Genomic DNA, 22,128 nt, shown 5'->3' with positions numbered 1-22,128 from the left:
AACAGAATTTTCAAAGCCTAAATTTTTCATAAGTATCAGTAGATGTGATTTATTTCATTAATCAATAGGAACTTCATATTTGTAGGACTACCTCAAGAGTTTTAACTTGCAGAAAACTAGGATGCATATCTGTTGATGGTTTATATTCTGCAAAATTCAGTCAGAATTACAAACCACTTTATTTGAAGGTACTTTTGGTAATTATAATTTGACTCTTTTTACTAACCTGCATGGTTATTACTATTGAGAGAACTTACAATGTTTCTCAAACTTAAGCCAGACTAAGTATGAACACACCCATGTGCAGACCAGATAGGGTAGGGCCCAAGGGACAAATGCAAACCATTAATTCTGGCCAATCATAATTTAACCAGTAGGTTGTTTCAAAAGTAGAATTCCAAAGCCTGTGGCTAATACCATATCAAAGACAGAAATAACAAGGGACGTGCAGAGGGTCCCTCGTGGATGCGGACCTCTCTTCCGAGCTGGATGCCAGAGACACTCCCTCCACTCCACCCCGTCTCCCGGCCGAGACAAGAAGCCCGCTGCGCCCTCACACCAACCTGGAGAGGGAGGTCAGAGGTCCATGCAGAAGCCCCCTGAAGTGCCTGATGACAACTCTAGCTCAGTTAAGAGCAGCTCTCCCCCCTCTAATAAGGACCCCTTGGTAAGGTGCTCACACACTTGATTCGCTATCGAATTGCATCTGGTCTTTTCAACCTCACGCCTCAAACAAATCAGACGTGCCATCTGACAGGGTATAAGCTGCTGCTGCCTTCTTTGCCATATGTGGTATTTTTCCCCAAAATGATTAAAAAACCAATGTTTTGCAGTTCAGTCAGTGATTCCACAACTAGCGCTGGAGTGTGTTACTGAGTTCATCCAAATCTTAGCAAACTGCCATGGGTTCTTAACCAGTGCTCAGTGTTTTCAATCTCTTTGAAAATGCTCGTGTTTATGTTTACAGAGAGAAAAAAAATGTAGCACTTGTCTTTCTGAGGAAAGCAATTATGTAGTTCCTTCCATTTCAGCCCCTAAGTGCCCGTAATGTTATCTGATTAAGAAACCTCAGTTCACTATGGCATTTAACAGTCACCGACAGTTTAGATTCGTACCTGTTGTAACATGGGAACACCACTGACAGGTGCTCGATGATACTATTGAACGGCTTTTTTGGAGACTGGCTTGAACGGGTGGCACGTCCCACAGCAACGGGTGACTTCTGATCAGCGGCAAGGCTTGGCTCTGACTCAGCCGCCTGGCCAGGGCTCTGAGGCTCGGGCAGAGGGGCGACTTCCAGCTCGCAGGAGGGAGACTCCTCCAGGCCATCGGTGGCAGGGACCAGGCTCGAATCCTCGAGAACTGCTGTTGGGTCTCCGGTCTCATGACTTATAGAAGAGGAGGGATCTTGATCATCACGGCCTGGCAGCTCAGGAAGTAACTCAGGCTGAATCTGTGAGGAGCACATCAGAGTAACCGGATCACTCCAGAGTTACAGCCATAAACAAAGACGAACAAGTAAGCACAGCTACATTAAAACCTGGCTGCTCAAATGCTCGGGAAACTTGAATACAAGAAATTCAATGTTTCTGTCCTACAGGGCTGCTGGTCACCTTCTCTCGCCAGGACGGGCTCTCCGTGACTCCACACGGCTGACGGCCCGCCCCTGCTCTGCGCCTGGCCTAGCTCTCCCTGAGGCTCCTGCGCATCCTGCCGCTGTCAGAGGCTCACATGCCCACTGCACGCCACAGCCTCTCACACCTCGGGGCCTGTGTGCTTGCGGCCAGTAACGTCCACTTTTAAAAAGATTCAGGTCCAGAGCTTTTCCCTCGAGATCCAAATCTGCAAACCCAAACTTCCGTGTGGGCAGGTCCACCTGGGTTATTCCAGAGGCACTCAAACTCACGTCTTCACACCGGCCTCGGCACGGTCTCCTCACCCGCTCGTCCTCTGGTGCCCACCTCACTGACCGGAAGACGACTCGGCTCAATTTCCCAGCACATGCACACCGCGCCTCATCTCAGGAGCAGCACGGTTCTCTCAGGTGACCTCCTCAACCCCTCAGATCTGCTCTCCTCCCCCTGATCCAGGACACAGCTGGGCACGGTGAGCTGGAACTGGTCAACCGGAAGTCACTCGGGCCCCTCGCCCACCACCTCGGCACGCTGCAGCCAAGGGCAAGCTGATGTCGCTCCCGGACCGGAAACCTACCCTGGCTTCCTAGTGACCCGAGGCCAGGTCCACCCTGTGAACACGCCTCCCTGCTGGACAAGGCTCCCTCCTTCCTGGCCTGTGGGCACAACACAACACAACACAACACAACCTTTCTCCCTGCAGCCCCCTCTGTCAAAGCCAACTACTTTTTCGGCTGTGAAAGGAGTGTTCTTTTTGTTTAGCCTCCAAATACGCTGTTTCTTCCATTTGGAGCATCCTGACCCTGCAAACACCATGCACCCCTCTGCAAAAACACGGCCACTTCCCGCTCCTGCCTGGTTAATTCCTATTCCAGATCTCTGACTCACTAAGACCCCCAGGAGGTAATCTTTGCCCAGTCTGGGCCTCTACATTAGGTTAGCGCCTCTAATTTATGCTGCCATAGCATTCTAGGCGCCTATGAAAAACCTTGGCACACTCTGCTTGTAATTATGGGTTTAAAGTCTCTCTTTCCCAAACCCAATATGTACTCTGAGGTCACAGACCACATCTAATCTTGATCACCACTAAGTACTCAAGAATAAATAGGGGAGAAATGACACAAAAAGGGAATCACTGTTAGGGATAGTTATTACTCAAGTTTCTGGCACACTAAGAGGTCCCAAGGTTCTGAATATTAAAATTCTTTTGAGTATTTACAAAGTCACATAAGCTAGAATTAAAAATTAATAATAAAATATCCTATTGCTCTCTAATGCTTTTTTTCCCCTCCATGTCTGCTGGAAGAACTTGGAAACACTATAAATAGGTGATCTTTAATTCTAAATAAAACTGTATTTCTTACTTCACTAGAAAGAAGAAACTTTCTCTATGAAGAGAAAAAATGGTGGCACTCAATAGAATATTTTACCCAGTTCAAGGTGGCTAAACTTTTTTAATGTTACAATTCGTTTCTTTTTTTTGCTTTTTAGGGCTGTACCCACCGCACATGGAGGTTCCCAGGCTACGGGCTGAATCGGAGCTGTAGCTGCCGGCTTTACGTCACAATCACAGCAACGCAGGATCTGAGCTGCATCTGTGACCAACACTACAACTCACAGCAACACCAGATCCTTAACCCACTGAATGAGGCCAGGGATTGAACCTGCGTCCTCATGGATGCCAGTCAGGTTCGTCAACCTCTGAGCCACGATGGGAACTCCACAATTCATTTCTTTCTTTTTTTTTTTTTTTTTGCACATGAATCCATAATAAGTTTGAATGCTTAGTGTGCAAGGTATGGGGGGAAAAAAAGACGTTCAAGATCAGCTTCTCTCTTATTTTGGTTGGTTGTTTTTTGGCTGCACCTGTGGCATGTGGACGTTCAAACTCATGCCACAGCCATGACAATGCTGGATCCTTAATCCACTGACCCACTAGGGAACTCCTAAGATCAGGCTTCAGCCTGCAGCTCCAGAGCCCGTTTTCTAAGTTAAGAAACCAAATGCATAGGATAGAAGGGTCACAGGGTGAGGGGCAAACAGGGTACCCCTAACAGGGGCTCACCCTAATGCTTACTGAAAACATTAAGATAACTATTAATCCATCTCATGGGCACTCCCAAAACAATAACAACAAAAGACTACTTTTGGTAGTTAAGAAAGAAAAGGTGCTTCACTAGTTTTCTATTCTCTTTCCTTAAAAAAAGAAAAAGAAAGAAAAAGATGTGGACAGACTTACTGTGTTACAAGCAGGAAATGAAAGCTCAGAAATCTGCACTTTAGAAAGGTCACTGAGCCGAGAACCATTTTTAATCGCTTGAATTTGTTCTTCAAACTGAGACTGTGGGTAGAAGGAAAAGTGTTAAGTTTTTCTAACAAATTCCAAGGGAAACCCACAACTGTCAATATTTTTTTCTCCTTACTATACATTACAAATGGCCAACCATCTTCGAAGAAATATAACTGAAATGAAAGGTTACTTCTTGTAAGGAAAGTAGTTCAAAATAAGTCCTTATTAATCACAATTAACTTTATTGAACACAACTCCTCTAATCTCATCAACCAAGATTGAGAGAGTTAAGAAAACAGCATTTCTTTCATGAAAAAGTCTTCATTCCAAAAAAAAAAAAAATTGCCTTTAATAGCTCAAAAAACAGTTTCGACATGACACTTACCTCTTTACAATTACAACCATCAGACAGATTTTGATGGTTTTAAGAGAATTATAAAATACTTTCTAACTTACCTCTGCTTTCTCAATTTCTTTTCTAACATCAGAAAGAAATGATTCCCATGAATGTATGTCAGACTCAGTGTCAGGATATGTTTCAGAATCACTGAAAAAAGCAGAAAAAATATGAAACTGCTAATGTCCACTTAGAAATATTTTTAATTGAAAGCATTAAAGTACAAATGAAAATAAACATTTAAGCATGAGAGAAACATGATCACACACAAAAAACCCCCAACTACTTTTAAAAAACTGCATTTATCTCATCAAGTCACCACCAGAGACACTTTACTAAGTTTAAATTACGGATCTAACCGAAACCCCAAAACTGGTGGGCAGAGAGCAAATATTCTCTGGAATTTCCTTCCCGGGATCTGAAGATCTGACCATTCTTCATTAGACATCTTCATGTTTAACACCAGAGGCTACCTCTGCATTGAGAAACAACAACAACAAAAGGCAGCCTGGAAATACTCCAATAAAACCCCTCACTCCCACCTGATCGTAACATAAAGGGTGGGGTCTGACAGGCTTTGTTAATCCTCTCAGAACCTCATGAATCTGGCCTAAGGAAGGTGACAGACAAGCGTTCTGCTCCTAATGACAATGACACCACCAATCCGTGATTGTGTCCATTCTCATCACACATCTTCAGGAAAACTGAGAACACTGCTTTAACAGCTGTTCTCTTTTGCTGTCCTTTGGTCCAACAGGCAGATTTAGCAGAGACTCCTTAACAAAGAAGCTACATGTAGTCTGAAGCTCAATAACAAGCCAATCAACACCACCAGGAAAGAGGAGGCCTGAGACATCTCCGTCTCCCAGATGGACAATGCAGAGCCTAGGGCTGTGCTGAATCCTGGCACCTGACCACCACCCGATCTCAGCCTCAGCTGTACTAGTCCTGCAATTTGAATCAGCGTGTCAATTTATCTTTTATCAGAATGATTTTTTTCCTGTGAAAGAAACTTAATCCTGAAAAATGAAGAAATAAAAAACTGTATATGAAAACTGTTTCTCCATAACCCATAGACTCTCCGGTCCAACACTGAGAGTTTGAAATTTAAATCAAAAAGCACTAGGAATTAAAAAGTCAAAGCCTGTGTGTGGAATATGATCAAAGGACCAGATGAAATGCAATCCCATGTGCAAGAATTCACACAGACAAGTGCTAAATGCTAGACTGAAGGAGACCTTCCAGGTAGACCTTCTTCTAAAACCAAAGCAAAACAAATAAAAACAAGTAAAGATTACAAAGGATTGGGAAAAAAATGACCGTATGTGAAAGCCTTTTGAAGCAATATTCGTATACGCTACCATTAAGACTGTTTAGTAACTGTTCTTTAGGAAGGCAACTGTTAAGAAAACCTTAGAAATGTGATCTTCTTTCTAGAAATCTGTTGCGTGGAAATGACTAATAATGTGCATAAAAATTAAGCTACAAGGATACTTGCTATAGTGCAGCTTTTATTAACAAAATGTACAAACAACCTAATTCTCCCATTACAGTGGTATTTAAAAAATCACGACATGTTTGTAAAACTGGACTACTGTTCAACCTTCAACCTTCTCCTAGGTTGGCGAAATGTAATTACTGATATGAAAGGAAGATTCCTATATACTAGTGAAAAATTGTATTTTCTTTTATTAATATTCAGTGGATTTAAGGCAAAATATTAACTAATTAGAGCTCAAACTGGAATTATGAGTACTTTGTTTTTGTTTATATGTTTTGATTTTTCTATAAACAAATATATTAATTGTATTAACTATTAAAAATAAAAGTGGTCTTAATACAATTTCTTTTTTTCAAAATCAGCCCTCTTTATAGACCCAACAACATGCTAAAGAGACACCTGTGATACCACAGTACCTGCTCATTAGCTTCAGGTTCTTAAGAAACCCTTCAGCTTGTGACTCCATGGTTTGTAATTTATACACTTCCGTCTCCTTCCAGTTTTCAAGCACAGATACCTACCGTTAAATCAGAGAACGTAAGGGTTTTAAAACTGAAGAGATGAAACTATTTTAAGGTTGTTAAAACAAACATTCTAAACCACATTCAAGTTTCCCCACACAGGATAACAGAATCACCAAAACCTAATTATGTTGTAATTTCTCTCAGGTGAGTATGAATTAAAACTTGAGATCTGAAAACACGGTAACAAAATGACAGTGAACTTATGTACGTAAAATGATTCTTTTCTCAGATATGAACCCTTCCCCACAGCTGCCTGCCTAGGCTGTACACAGGCACGCAGCCAGGCTACCTGGATGAAGATACCAGGTGTGCATCATCCATGGTCCTGTCCACGGCGAGCAGAGGGCCAGGGGCCTGCAGAATAACCCCCAGGCCTCAGAGAAGCTGTTCTCAGCAAGGACACCAAAAGACTCTAGGGCATGTTTTTAAAACTTTAGACACTCTGGCTTCCCCACAAACCAACTGGCCATTTTTATAAGAGTCACTGGAGGAAACGTAGACCTGCCTTGTTTTAATCCAGGTGTCAGTGACCTTGACAGTGACCTGATTGCCAAATGGTGGTAAATAGGAAAGGAGCCACTCGGGAATACAGATGCAGGCTAGGATCCAAAAGTAGAAGTACTCTGACTTTTCCTTAGAAACAGCTGCATAGTTGATACTTAACTGAAAGACTCATGTCTGCAGACTGCATAAGCTAAGTTTTTAATTTTCCTAGAATAATTATCGACACATATGCTAATAAAAATAATATTTACTTCTCGGAGTTCCTGTCGTGGTGCAGCGGAAACAAATCCAACTAGGAACCATGAGGTTGCGGGCTCGATCCCTGGCCTTGCTCAGTGGGTTAAGGATCCGGCGTTACCCTGAGCTGTGGTGTAGGTAGCAGACGCGGCTCGCTGGTGTAGGCCTGCAGCTACAGCTCTGATTAGACCCCTAGATTGGGAACCTCCATATGCCACAAGTGCAGCCCTCAGAAGACAAAAAGCGCCCCCCCCCAAAAAAAAAATTTACTTCTCAATTAGAAAAATAAAGACAACCATGCTTCAGGAACTGCATAAAATAAAGTCAGAGGTCATTATCTTTATTTTTGTCTCAGTAGTTTTCTCAAATAGTATACAGACATTGGTATATATTCTTCTGAGAGGAGGACAGAGTGTATTCTTAAAAATAGATTGTTTTCAAGTTCCTTTTCTAGCACTGACATATGTATAGAGAGAGCTATACATGTAACTGCAGCTGCTGGCCTACACCACAGCCACCACACCACTGGGTCCGAGCTGCATCTGTGACCTAGGCCACAGTTTGCAGCAACACTGGATCCTTAACCCACTGAGTGAGGTCAGGGATTGAACCTGCATTCTCACAGAGACTCTGTCAGGTTCTTAACAGGGAACTCCAGCAAATATATGGAGTTTTGGTTAGCTACTTCATGGTACATCACTTGATCAACTATGACAAAGTCATTCAAAGTGTAGAGAATGGAAAATGACTGACTCATGTTAAATAAGGGTACAAAACGGTGCACAATGGGTAACTCCCTCAGCATAAGGGGAAAACCTCCAAAAGCGATAGACAAGGAAGGAGTTGTCATCTCAGGGAGGGAGAATTACAGGTGAAAGGATGCCCCTCAGCCTCCACCGGCTTCAGTAACCCCATCGTGCCGCATGTGTATTTAAACACAAAGTAAACAAATGACATCCTGCCACATTGGTCACCAAGTGTCCCAGACTCACCTCTGCATCGACAGCCCTTTGACGACTCTCTTCATAGTGCTCTCTGTGATTCTTTATACACTCTTCTATCTTCATTTTCTCCTCTGTGAATGTGTTACTGCAAATAACAACGGAAAAACCTCAGTGCAGAAGACCAGTGAGATCGTGAAGGCTGAAGCCAGGTTATTTCTGAAGTCGTGCCTCAAAGAGACCTTCATCACGTCTTCTGGAGTAAATTCTTGCCTCGTATTTGACCTTATAACGAGTACAAGACTCACATGTGCTCTCTGTACTTTACAATGGTCAAAGGAAGATGGGAAATTAAAAGCATTTGGCGGGAATGCTGAGAAACTGGCTTACCGCTTTTATGTGGTTAGGTGAAGTATAATGGGATATATTAATAAACTTGATAGCACACACTCATCCTTTAAGTCAGAAATTCTATTTGGACACATACTACAAGGTAATAACCCAATTGAAAAAAGTGATCTGTACAAAGCTGTTCGTGGCATTGTTTACAACTGCTTAAAAGAATATGGGGGGCTGTGGACCACGTTGTGAATGGAAACATGTATACGGAACCATATTAAATGAGAAAAGCAGAATACGACTGCTTACTATCTGAATATATCGGTTACCAGTATATGCAAACAGTATTTCCATGGATCAAGATTAAAACTTTAGGGATTCATAATAAAAATTCTTCAACAAATCTATAATCGCAGAACACACTACCATAATACAGTTAAGACTGTTCATTCAAGTAACAACAACAACAAAAATGTTTATTGATTTTTTTTGGGGGGGGGCACTGTACCCATGGAAGTTTCCAGGCCAGAGACTGAACCTGTGCCACAGCAACAAGCCAGACCGCTGCAGTGACAGCGTCCAATCCTTAACCCACTGCACCACAGGGGAACCCCCAAAAAAGTTTTAAAAACGCACTTTTAGTTCCAAGCTAATTAAAAGGGAAAGAAATCAACAAGTTCACGAGTTCCGGCTGTGATGCAGTGGGCTAAGGATAGAGTTTTCTCTGCAGTGGCACAGGTTTGATTCCCTGTCCAGCACAGTGGGTTAAGGATCTGGTGCTGCCCACAGCTGTGGCCCAGATTTTGTCCCTGGCCTGGGAACTTCCATATGCCACGAGTGGGGCCAAAAAAGAAAAAAAAAAAAAGTTCAGGACTTTTTACAACAACATGAAATCAAAGTAGAAACAACGTCTAAAATACAAATATTTAAAGGATAAATTTATTTAAACATTAAGGAATAAAATAAAAACAGGAGTTCCCACTGTGGCTCGGTGGTAATGAACCCAGCTAGTAACCATGAGGACGCAGGTACGATCCCTGGCCTCGCTCAGTGGGTTAAGGATCCGGCGTTGCCGTGAGCTGTGGCTCAGGCTGGCAGCTGCAGCTCTGATTCGACCCCTGGCCTAGGAACTTTCATATGCCATGGGTATGGCCCTAAAAAGATAAGTAAGTAAGTAAGCAAATAAATAAAATAGAAACAGAAAATTTTAAAAAGAGGAACATAATTATTTAAAAGAAACAGGCAAAAATATATTTGGATGTCTAAATATATTTAGATTTGTGCCTCTGTAAATAAGACATTAAAGTAAATTTAAGCTGAATTTGCCTGATTTCAATGGACTGATCCAGAAGTAATTCATGTTCCTTCTCCTTTCCATCATTTTCCTGGGCATACCTATGAAAGCATAACCACAACATTTTAATTAATTTTCAAACAGTTTAAAAAGCATGACCCCACACAGTAAATTCTACCTACATCCATGCAAACATTTCTTGAAATCTTTACATTTCTTTTTTTCTTTTTCTTTCTTTTTTTTTGTCTTTTTATTGTTGTTGTTGTTGTTGTTGCTATCTCTTGGGCCGCTCCCGCGGCACATGGAGGTTCCCAGGCTAGGGGTTGAATCGGAGCTGTAGCCACCGGCCTACGCCAGAGCCACAGCAACGCGGGATCCGAGCCGCATCTGCGACCTACACCACAGCCCACGGCAACGCCAGATCGCCAACCCACTGAGCAAGGGCAGGGACCGAACCCGCAACCTCATGGTTCCTAGTCGGATTCGTTAACCACTGCGCCACAACGGGAACTCCCTGGTTTCATTTCTAATATTTTCTAAATATGCAAAGAATTTGGGTCATTTTCTTTGGGGGAAGTTTTCCTTCCACACCTGGAGGGCAGACCCCTTGTTTCTTTCTTTACTCTAGGCCATATGCCTGCAGCACAGACCGCCTATTTCAGTCTTCTCTGTCCGCAGACGGAGTACGTCTAGGGGGTTCAGCACAGGGGGTGTCACTGGATCATCTCTGTGACCCGTGGCTTCCACTCAAAACCAAAACAGTTTTCTACTCTTAAAAACAGACCTTCAAGTCCAATTACACACACACACACACACACACACTTTCTCTGACTCATGCACGTGCATGAGTTGGATAATTGGATAATTCTTCAAAACAAAGTGTCAATCTTTGATTCTTAAGCAATGTCCTACGAGACAGGTTTTGCCTCTTCTTTCACACTTTCCTACACACTTTTTTAGCCTTCTCGTCCTGCTAAAAATTCCAAGTTTCCACTAAGAACCAGTTTGTTTATTTATTTATTTATTTATTGGGTCTTTTTGTCTTTTTAGGGCTACATTCATGGCATACAGAGGTTCCCAGGCTAGGAATCTAATCGGAGCTGTTGCTGCCAGCCTACGCCAGAGCCTCAGCAACACCAGATCCGAGCCGCGTCTGTGACCTACACTTCAGCTCATGGCAATGCTGGATCCTTAACCCACTGAGCGAGGCTAAGGATCGAACCTGCAACTTCATGAAATCCACTTTTTTTCCCCCTTTTTTTTAGGGTCACTAGGCCACGGATTGAACCTGTGTCCTCACGGATGCTAGTCAGATTCATTAACCACTGAGCCACGACAAGAACTCCACTAAGAACCAGTTTCACTGCCACTTCACTTCTTTTGAAAGAGAGATCCTCCGAGTACTCAATCCTGGGTAGCTCTCATGGACTGTCTTCTTTCATAATTCCCTCTGGTCTGCATCACCGCACCAACCAGGAGCTCCTCATGACCACTAGTTTCTTAATGAATACTGAGTGTGAACTAAAGTGTAGAAAAATCAATGCCATCATTCCCCACATCCCTGTGGCTCTCCATCAGACCCAAAAAGTTATAAGATTTTACTATAAGATTTAAATATAAGTATTTAGCTTTGAGGCATTTACCTGGAAAGTACAAAAAGCATAAAGCATAGCGAAGCCTATAGCTTATCTTTAAGTTGTGGCAGGAAAAAGCAAAGAAACAGGCTAATAAGGTAAAAAAATAAATAAATAAAAAATAAAAAATTTATTCCTCAGCAGAAATGGTTAATTTTTATGCTAGAGCAGAAAAAGTTTATCAACAGCTTCACATATTTCTGTTTAGTTTGATAGTTTGTCTGAACTGAGCATATAAAAACATGTATTAAAATGTAAATATCCCAGAATATCTGAAATACCTTAACAATTTAGACTAGACCTGCTCAAACAGTAAGAGAGAGAAAGCTTCACAGACATTATTACTTCCATAAACGTCCTTCTAAAGAAACAACTTTTGAGTATAATCAAAATTACCTGACATAAGCAGTGTTTTATATTTCATCATTCTTTAAAGAGCTTCCTAAAAGCAGCCCAAATGCAGTGTTATCAGGACTCATGATAAAGCCATTTGATCACATGGCATAGCAAAGGGAAAAAGAAGCCCTGAAGAGTGAGCGTGGGCAGTGGTGCAGCCCCCAGTGAACATGCCTCACACATTCACGCCCTTCAGTGTGGATCAGGCCTGCCCCTTGCTTGAAACAACAAAACGGGGCAGAAGTGATGCTCTGACAGTCCAGGACCTGAGCCTTCAGCAGGCCTGCACTTCTTCCACCTCTGTACTCTCTGAAGCTCTCAGCCACCACGTAAGAGGTCTGGCTACCATGCTGGAGGCCACGTGGAAATCATGGAGATCAAGTCATAGGAGGAAGCCACGTGGGGAGGGGAGCATCCCCAAAACTGCATGGAGAGCAAGAGGCCAACACACCCCAGCATCCCCACTGAGCGCAGCCCCAGCCAACTCCCAGCCACATGAGGCCACATGAGGAACCACTGACAAGACCAGTCAAAGAATGGCCCAGCCAAACGCAGTCCATAGTGCAAGACCAGGATCAAATAAAAATTAATTTAAGCCACTGAGTCTTGGGTGTTTTGCTCTACAGCAGTAGGTAACACTTAAGCTGAGGAACCAGATGACATACCGCTGTTTAGGGAAAGAGGGGTTAGGAATGGATCACAGAAAATCAAAAGAAACCTGGCCTTCACACTACAGGACCAAGATTCAAGGTGGAAGGTACTATAAATAAAAGGATCATCACAGAATCTTAGTGCTGGAAAGAAGCTTAGATCTAGACAAGCCCCCTGGAGTTCCTGTCGTGGCACATCAGAAACGAATCCGACTAGGAACCATGAGGTTGCGGGTTCAATCCCTGGCCTCGATCAGAGGGTTAAGGATCTGGCTTTGCCGTGAGCTGTGGTGTAGGTTACAGACACGGCTCAGATCCTGCGTTGCTGTGGCTGTGGTGTAGGCTGGCAGCAACAGCTCCGATTAGACAGCTAGCCTGGGAACCTCCATATGCCGCAGGTGTGGCCCTAAAAGGACTAAAGACAAAAAAAAAAAAAAAAAAGGACAAGCCCCTTCATTTTATAATGAGGAAAAGGGGTCAAAGGTAAAGCTCAGAGATGGTGTTCAGACTGAAAGGAAGTCAGTTCTTTGTTGATCTGTAGTCCGACCTTTATTTACCTGCAAACATGGCAAGTTTAGAAAAAAATTTTAGGTGAGATAATTCCCCAAAGGATTGGTCTTGAAAATGAAAACAGTATCCAAAATTTTCACTTTACTTGATATAGCTTAAATAACTCAAAATATACCCCAACTGGGAAAAAAAAAAACCAAAACAATGAAAATCACTGCTTTTCAAGTGTTACTTACGTTTCATTGGTATTTAAAACCTTTTTCATTTTCTTCTTCAGTGCCTTTAGTCTTTCTTGGATTTCTTTTTTCTCCTGTTGCCATTTATTAATTTCCTTTTCCAAGTCTTTGAGGAACCAATCTAATTCTGTCTTTGAGATCTAAAAACATTTTAGAAAGTACCTAAATCAATGAAAATGATTTATTAAAAAAAAAAAGAAGAAGAGCCTGAAAGACCAGAATTGCGGCAGTGGAACAGCTTAACGGAAGCCTCCAGTTCCGCAGAACACACACCCAGGACCTGGCTGCAGCAGGCTGTGCTACCCTGGCCCAACCTGGAACACAAAGTCGCACAACACACAGCCTTGGCCTCACGTGGCCTCCGAGAATCAGGGCTAGAGGGGAGGCCGTTAAACAAGAATGGAAAGAGACATGACAGACTATGTGGTACTTGGGAAGAGCTTCTCAAAATCAGCGCTATCTGACCTGTCACATGGAGAACGGATTCCCAGCAGTGAGAGCAGCGAGGCAGAGGTTAAGAGGAAGGCACACCTGTACAAAAAAGCAAGAGGTGCCACATGGCTGGAGTGTGAGGGGGACGTATACAAGTCAGGGCAGAGAAGAGCACTCGAGGCACCTTGGGTTACAACCACGAAGGGCCTTGTAAGCCATGCTAAGGAGCGTGGGCTTTAACCTGCAGACAACAGGGAGCCAACGAAGGCTCTTCAGCAGGACAGTGAGATGAGGAGATTCTTATTTTAGAAAAATAACTCAAAGACACAGAGGTGGATGAGCGGTGGGTGAGAGGGTACATGAAAGCTAGACCAGAACAGTAGCTTTCACATTTTCTTGACTGGGATGTGTGTGTATAGCAAACACATTTAAATAATGATGCACGGCATATGTGTATACACAGGTATGCATGTATACACATAAAAAACTAAAAAAAAAAAAATTGTCCTCACTCTTTGAGATGGCTTCTGATATTTCTATTCTTTTTTTTTTTTTGTCTTTATAGTTATTTCTTGGGCTGCTCCCGCGGCATATGGAGGTTCCCAGGCTAGGGGTTGAATCGGAGCTGTAGCCACCAGCCTACGCCAGAGCCACAGCAACGCGGGATCCGAGCCGCGTCTGCAACCTACACCACAGCTCACGGCAACGCCGGATCGTTAACCCACTGAGCAAGGGCAGGGACCGAACCCGCAACCTCATGGTTCCTAGTCGGATTCGTTAACCACTGCGCCACGACGGGAACTCCTATTTCTATTCTTAAATACTCTATTATTAAAAACAATTTTTGTCACCGTCATTAAACTGACTTCATGCCCCATCATGAATTATAACCTTTAATGTTAAAGAGTCTCTGTCAGAAGAAGGTAAAATCTAAAATCTCACTGCAGTAGCCCAGGTGAGCGACAACGAGGATGGTGGTGGTAACTGTAGGGATGGCGAAAGGAAACAAAGTAACCTGAGAAAGCGAGAACCCGGAGGACCACGTGTCCTGCGGGATGTAAGATGTAAAGCAGACAGTGACAGAGTTAAGGGAAGTTTCTACCTTGGATGAATTAGTACACAAAATTCTATGAACAAAAAAAGAGAACTGGGAAATATGTACTAGGAGGTACAGGAAAGAGGGAAATGAACCAAGCATGTCCAAATAAATTTATGAGTAAACAATAAAATATACCGGGAGTTCCCGTTGTGGCACAGTGGTTAATGAACCCGACTAGGAACCATGAGGTTACGGATTCGGTCCCTGCCCTTGCTCAGTGGGTTAACGATCCGGCGTTGCCGTGAGCTGTGGTGTAGGTTGCAGACGCGGCTCGGATCCTGCGTTGCTGTAGCTCTGGCATAGGCCGGTGGCTACAGCTCCAATTCGACCCCTAGCCTGGGAACCTCCACATGCCGAGGGAGCGGCCCAAGAAATAACTAAAAAAAAAAAAAAAGACCAAAAAAAAATAAATAAAAATAAAATATACCGAAGAACTCAGTCATCTTGACCTTGCAATCATTTTGATGGGACAGAGTAGAAATTCATAAGTGCTTGACAAAGTTTACAAATCAATGAAATAAAATACTGAATTCAAACGGTCTTTCAAAATAATCACCCAGAAAGGAATAGTGCATTTCTAAGTCTTGTTTATTCACACATCTTCTAAGAGGCTGTTCTAGCTAAGTTATTTAGCACATCATCAAATCAGGTGTGTTTGGCTCCCCAAAACCACCTTTTCCAATATGGCAAGCCCCCATCCTATTAATATTCTACAATCCAAAAGTCCAGTCACCAGTTAATTGGTTCTAACTTGGAAAGCATTTCCTCCTAAAAAGCCATGTGAGAAGTATCAGTTAAACATCCAACACTTTCGAAGCTTATGGTTTCAGTGGTAAGCTGAATACAATGAGGTCTTTGGTGCCAAAGAGGACACGTTCCCAGGCCAGGGGAGTCTCTGTGACTGAGGAAGAAACAGTCTCAACCTGGATTCTGGGAGCAGAGACATGTGGTGCAGGAAAGACAAGGAGGAAAGTTAAGAGGTTTCAGAGGTGGTTTCAGAGCCTCCCATCTTGCTCTTGGTACTGGGTTCCAACCTCTAGCCTCCCTCCCTCAAAACCTTCAAGCTTCTCTAGAGCCCTGACATAAGCACCCCAATCGAGGGCCTGCCCGACTCCCAGGCAGACTCTTCCTAAATGCCTTTCTGCTCCTGCCTTTCCAGTCCCTCGCCGCCAGAGCGCCTGACTGTGGCAAGGTGCTCTGAGGAGCCACTTCAACTCACCCGAAGTATTCAGACCTCACTCTTCATCTATAGGAAGTCTGCATATGGCAAGTCCAATAGTTCTTTGTGTGCTCTTTAAAATATAATTGTGTTGTCTCTGCCTAGTCATAGAGGACTTTGGTTTGCAGTACCTACCACGATTTCAGGCGGTGTGACCCAAGGAAAGGAAAAGCTGTAGCCTGAGGCTCTGGACAGTTACGGACACCACCACCTCACACACAGAGAAGTCAGCTTTCTTACATCAGTGTTGCCCTGTGAAACAAATGTCTTCTGAATCTACAAATTCTCTTAAAGTTTTATGTCATTTTCGAAGTGTCATCTTCCTAACGCTAGCAGGTATGTGCCTTGTCAATGCCAGTCATTTAAAAATAAAATACTCTCTGGGAGTTCCCGTCGTGGCTCAGTGGTTAACGAATCCGACTAGGAACCATGAGGTTGCGGGTTCGGTCCCTGGCCTTGCTCAGTGGGTTAACGATCCGGCGCTGCTGTGAGCTGTGGTGTAGGTCGCAGACGCGGCTCGGGTCCCGCGTTGCTGTGGCTCTGACGTACGCTGGTGGCTACAGCTCCAATTGGACCCCTAGCCTGGGAACCTCCACATGCCGAAGGAGCGGCCCAAGAAATGGCAAAAAGACAAAAAATTTTTTTTAAATAATTAAAAAAAAATACTCTCTGTATTTGTCTTTCCTTCTTTTTTTTTTTTCTTTTTGTCTTTTTCTAGGGCCGCACCTGAGGCATATGGAGGTTCCCAGGCTATAGGTCGAATCGGAGCTGTAGCCACCGGCCTATGCCAGAGCCACAGCAACTCGGGATCTGAGTTGCGTCTGCGACCTACACCACAGCTCACGGCAACGCCGGTTCCTTAACCCACTGAGCAAGGCCAGGGATCGAACCCGCAACCTCATGGTTCCTAGCTGGATTCGTTAACCACTGAGCCACGTCGGGAACTCCTGTATGAGTATTTCTAACAATCACTATATGAATCAGAATGGAGTCATATTTGGAAGAAACTAAAAGAAACAAGTTTATATTTAGTATCTTCCAGTTTGAAATTCTACTAATACTAACTGCTTAATAAAATCCCAGCTTCGCTTCTGCTTTTGGGAGCCTTTCATGTCCCACCTCCTGTGAGGTTCCCTGCTGCCTGAACTTCCTGCTTAAATGAGGCTTAGGATGTGACAAGGTCACAGAGGACGAGAACTCAGTTACAGAAACTCGGCGCCTCCTCCCTCAGAGAGGACAGAGTACCTGAGGCCAAGCTGCACAGACTCCACTCTCTAGTCAAAAGCAGCATCAAGGAGGGACACTTCTCAGCGGCCTTAGATGTCAAGGTTTCTAATGTTCCTGGAAGGCGGGCTTGCCAGGCAGTCCTGGTCCTTAAGGACGTTCAAGTCCTACCTCGGAAGCAGGGTTGACTCCAGCGGCCTTGAAACGCTCAGGCCAACTGTTTTTAGGCAGCAGAGGTTCAGCAGCGCAGTGACACTCCCTCTAGGATGGGGACAGCTCAACTCCCCTTTTCCCTGCTGCAACCTGGCTGATCCTGAATTTGCTGAATCGTTACTGTGACAGAGGTGGTGACCACCATGCTTCCCCACCTAGAGTCTATTTACCTGGCTCACTTCTACTACCATGACCAATGTGCATGCCCACGGCCATTCGCATGCCTTGCTGCTGGTGGCTACGCCAAACTTGTTTCTCGCCTATCCTGTGCTCTATTTTGAGCCAGTGATTTCACCTCGGATTCAGCCCCTTGGCCAGGAGATGATGTGCAACCTCAAGGTTATGCTGGGGCACAAGAACCTACTTGGCAACAAGTATCTAAAGGAGTTCAGGTATCAAAAGGCACAAAGTATTATAAACACACACACACACACAGCTCAGCCATGGAAAATGCTACCTGAGTTCATCTGTCATTTGCACTAACCACCCTTTGATGACAAGCTGGCCTAGCGCCGCTATCATGAGCTTGTCTCTGGCTACATGAAAGGGAATCCTTTTCTGTGAAACATGAGAATAAAAGAAATAACAGGCTATATACAACTGCATCCTGTATATGCACAGTTTATTGACATGATTATAAATACCTCGGAAGGTCTTTTACTCAGAAAACGTTTGCTTTCCATACCTTTTTTCAAAATCTGAAACTGTGTTCTAAAATAAATACTGGAGGTGTTTATTTTAAGGACGTTCAAGTCCTACCTCGGAAGCAGGGTTGACTCCTTAATACAAAAAAGAATGCTAGGTAAAGAAAACACAAGACAGAAAAGATAGTATAAAACCAAAAGTGAGAATTATATAAAAATGAATGGCACGAGGTCCTAACTATTCTTCAGAAATCGTATTCAAACTTTCTGGCAAACAAAAGTCAAATAAAAAACAAGCTCACTGCACCAAGAAACCCAAGTAGTGAAAGAGAGAAACAACTTCTCAGGGCTTCATAAAGAGGATGATACTGCATAAAAATCCTGGAAGATCAGCACACTTAAGGAGCATCCAATAAATACTGGTCAAATGAAAGAATGAGTAACACCCTCAACAACATGCTGGCCTTTCACGTAGGCTAACTTATGACATATGAAGACACAATTCACTAAACCCAGTTCTTCAGGAGCCCAAGTACACGATGAACAACATCGGCAGAGCTAGTGTCTGTAGGCTGAGCTCCAAAGACGGCTAAGAAACAGTCCTTACTCTCAGGGAGACCACAGTTTGGTACGAAAAATGTGCATAAAAGATCATTACTACACCATAAACAAAAGTTGACTCAAAAAGGACCACAGACCTAAATGGAGGAGCTACACCTATAAAACTCTAGAATATAGGGGGAAATCTTGGTGACCTCTGATTTGACACTGATTTCTCAGCTATGACACTAAAAGCATATACAATGAAAGGAAGAAAAAAAAAATAGAGAAACTGGACTACAATGACATTTGAAACTTGTGTGCTGCAAACAATACCATCAAGAAAGTGAAAAGATAACGCACAAAATGAGAGTAGGAGAAATATATTTGCAAATTTGAAAGATGGGAGAAAACATTTCTAAATCATATATGTGGATTAGCAACTTGTACCTAGAATACATGATATATATGAAACTTAATTCAGAAATAAAAAGACAAATAACCCAATTAATAAATGGGCAAAGGACTGGAAAAGACACCTCTCCAAATTCTCCAAAGATAAAAATGGACATTAAGCACATGACAAGATGCTCAACACCATTAGCTTTAAGGGAAATGCAAATTGAAACCACAATGAGGAAAAAAAAATCCGCAATAAGACACCCACTTCACACCCACTAGAATAGCTAAAATCAAAAAGACAGATGATAGTTAAAGTGTTGATGAGAATGTGGAGAGACTGGATCACTCACACACTGCTGGTGGAAACGTAAAATGGTACGGCTGTTCTGGAACAGTCTGGTAGCTTCTCAATCTCTTAAACGTGGAGTTAGCATATGATCCAGCAATTTCACTCCGAGGTATATACCCAGAAGAAATGAAAACCTATCTCTGCAGAAAAATTGTACTCAGATGTTCACTGCAGTGTTATTCATAATACTCAAAAAGTGGAAAGAACCGAAATGTCCATGGACTGATGAATGGATAAATGAAATGTAACATAGCAAACAATGGAATATTACTCAGCAATAAAAAGGAATGAAGTACTGAAACACATTACACAGATAAACGGATGTACATGGATGGACTTTGAAAACATTATGCCAAAGGAAAGAAGGCACTCACAGAAGACCACATAGAGTATGATTCCATTTACATAAAATGCCCAGAAGAGACATATCCACAGAATAAATCACGGGCTGCCTAGGGCTTGGGGAGGGAGAATAGGGAGTGACTGGGAGTGGTTGTGAGATTTCTTTTTGGGGTGATAAAAATGTCTTAAACTTAGACTGTGGTGATGGCTACACAACTCTGTGCGTGTACTAAGAACACTTTCAGTGGGGGAATTTTAATCTGAATCGTATCTCAATAAAGGGTAATTGCTGTATAATACGGTGAGGTACTGGTTATCACCACTGCATTAACAAGGGCCTTTAACCAAGCCTCAGGTTGCCGTCGGTGACCACTTCCTCAAGAAAGTGTCTGAGGCCAAAGGAGCAGTGCTGGGGAAAGGTCCAGAAGAGAGGAAATCACATGGAGTGTGGAAGACAAGGCAGAGAACTGGTCAGGGAGATGGCTGAAGACGGAGGGAGGTACCAACGACAGAAGGGTTTTAAGCTCTTGGTAATCACTGCGGCAATGGGACGGCATCCTCCCCTCCCTCACCCCTCCTGTTACCTATACCTGTTGTCGTGTGGGGACCACGGGGCTGCCGTCACTAAAGAGGCAGTCTCTTTCCCACCCCTTGAATCCGGGCTGGCTCTGTGACGTGCTTTGCCTAATGGGACAGTAGCAGACCTGATTCTGAAGAGACTTGAACTGTGCTTGTGGGATGGTCCTTGTTTGCCCTTTTACTTACTGGAAGATGCAAGACACGTGAAACAGACCCAGTTGTCCCCACTGTCCCAGCTGAGGCCATTCTAGATCAATCCATAGCCAGCTGACCCCAGACACGTGAGCAGGCACAGCCAAGAGCAGCTGAGCCCTAGCTGACCCAAAGGTGAAAGCCAAGCCCAATCAGGATCAGCTAACGCACAGACTCACACATTTAATATTTATTGGTACATGTCACTGAGGTTTTTGTGGGGAGTTGTTACCTGGCATCACACTACTCATGAAGTGCTGAGGAATGTTTTTCAACTGGTTGTGAAACTGACATTCTCCCAGGGGAGGACAAACGCAAAGGATGTGGAGCCTGACACTTAGCACCTGTTCCACTTCGCACTGCTGTGACTTGGCGCAAGAGGTATTAGCGATTCCTGCCTCTTATTTCCTTATCAGGAGAATGGAGATAATATTACATGCTCTAACACGAGTATATTAAGACTGCTTGAAATTAAATAATACACGTAAGAAATGTACAACTGCGTACAGCACATAACGTGAGCTCCACAAATGTTAGATTAAAAAAGGTGGAACTTGGCAAGGACCGTAAGTGAACAGGAGAACCCATCTCTCTGCAGATGTGGGCTGAGGAAGCTCTGGCAGGCAGGGGCCTCAGATTCGGTTGAAACAGGACAGAATTCCAAATTCTACTCCATAAATTATTCTGGGCCAAAATGATACTGACATTTAAGTATCAATGTCAACTAAATACCCATCTTAGGTAGAAGAAACCTCATTAAAGCACCTTAAGGGAGTTCCCGTCGTGGCGCAGTGGTTAACGAATCCGACTAGGAACCATGAGGTTTCGGGTTCGGTCCCTGCCCTTGCTCAGTGGGTTAACAATCCGGCGTTGCCGTGAGCTGTGGTGTAGGTTGCAGACGTGGCTCGGATCCCGCATTGCTGTGGCTCTGGCGTAGGCCGGTGGCTACAGCTCCGATTTGACCCCTAGCCTGGGAACCTCCATATGCCGCGGGAGCGGCCCAAGAAATAGCAACAACAACAACAACAAAAGACAAAAGACAAAAAAAAAAAAAGCACCTTAACATACGACCTAGGAGAGATGGGGAGTGGCTACTTAATGGTCCAGGGCTTCTTTCTGAGCAATGAAAATGGCTCTGGAATTAGACTGTGGTAATTGACTACACAACACTGTGACTATACTGAAAACCACTGAACTGTGTACTTTATAATGGTTAAATGTGAATTTTATCTTAATAAAACAAAAAAGAACATATTCCTTTGAGCAATACAGCAACCAGCTATCCAGAACCTGCTGGCTGCAGGTCAGAGGTACATTAAAAACAACAGGAGACTCCGGCTTTAGAGTCGCTATTTTACTTTGGCAGGGAACAGGCCTAAGTATCTATTAGGGCCATCTCCAGCTTATGATAATCAAACACTATCAGCTTTAAGTTAATAGCTAGCTCAGATTTGTATTGATGCTTTGTAAATGCTAAACATTCCTCAAGTACTTTGTAAACAAGTGATTTTTTTCAACAAGGGCATGATGGCATTCTGAGGGGACAATTCTTCCTTATTATACTTATCTCTGGCTATTCCCTACCCATTTCCAACCACCCCTGTGAGTCCTTACAAAACTATGAAGTAGAGATGATATTATTATCTCTATTTCAAAGAGGTTGAGTAAGTTATCTTAGGTCACAAAGCCATTATAGGTGGTGGTGCTGGAGTTACCAGGTAGGGAGTCAGACTTGATTGCCCGAATTCCTTTGTTGTTGCTTCTTATTGTTGTTGTTTTACCGTGCCCACAGCATGGAGAAGTGCT

The 22,128-nt window shown here is 43.4% G+C and overlaps 1 protein-coding gene across 11 annotated transcripts in view; it reads right to left on the bottom strand.

The window, feature by feature from the left end:
• TTC3 (tetratricopeptide repeat domain 3) overlaps positions 1 to 22,128 on the bottom strand; it is a 125,817-nt gene that overhangs the window by 5,657 nt on the left and 98,032 nt on the right. For all 11 annotated transcript variants that reach the window (XM_047796344.1, XM_047796363.1, XM_047796318.1 and 8 more), the window contains 7 exons: positions 13,088 to 13,227; positions 9,694 to 9,762; positions 8,080 to 8,176; positions 6,239 to 6,339; positions 4,381 to 4,471; positions 3,874 to 3,975; positions 1,116 to 1,453 (listed from right to left, as the gene is read on the bottom strand). In XM_047796344.1, coding sequence (XP_047652300.1) covers positions 1,116 to 1,453; positions 3,874 to 3,975; positions 4,381 to 4,471; positions 6,239 to 6,339; positions 8,080 to 8,176; positions 9,694 to 9,762; positions 13,088 to 13,227 — 938 coding nt within the window. The remainder of the gene's footprint in view (positions 1 to 1,115; positions 1,454 to 3,873; positions 3,976 to 4,380; positions 4,472 to 6,238; positions 6,340 to 8,079; positions 8,177 to 9,693; positions 9,763 to 13,087; positions 13,228 to 22,128) is intronic.

This window comes from Phacochoerus africanus, chromosome 1, assembly GCF_016906955.1.
Source record: "Phacochoerus africanus isolate WHEZ1 chromosome 1, ROS_Pafr_v1, whole genome shotgun sequence".
Taxonomy (NCBI): Eukaryota; Metazoa; Chordata; class Mammalia; order Artiodactyla; family Suidae; genus Phacochoerus; species Phacochoerus africanus.
Note: the sequence above shows the minus strand (reverse complement) of the source record. Positions and strands in the feature narration are given on the sequence as shown.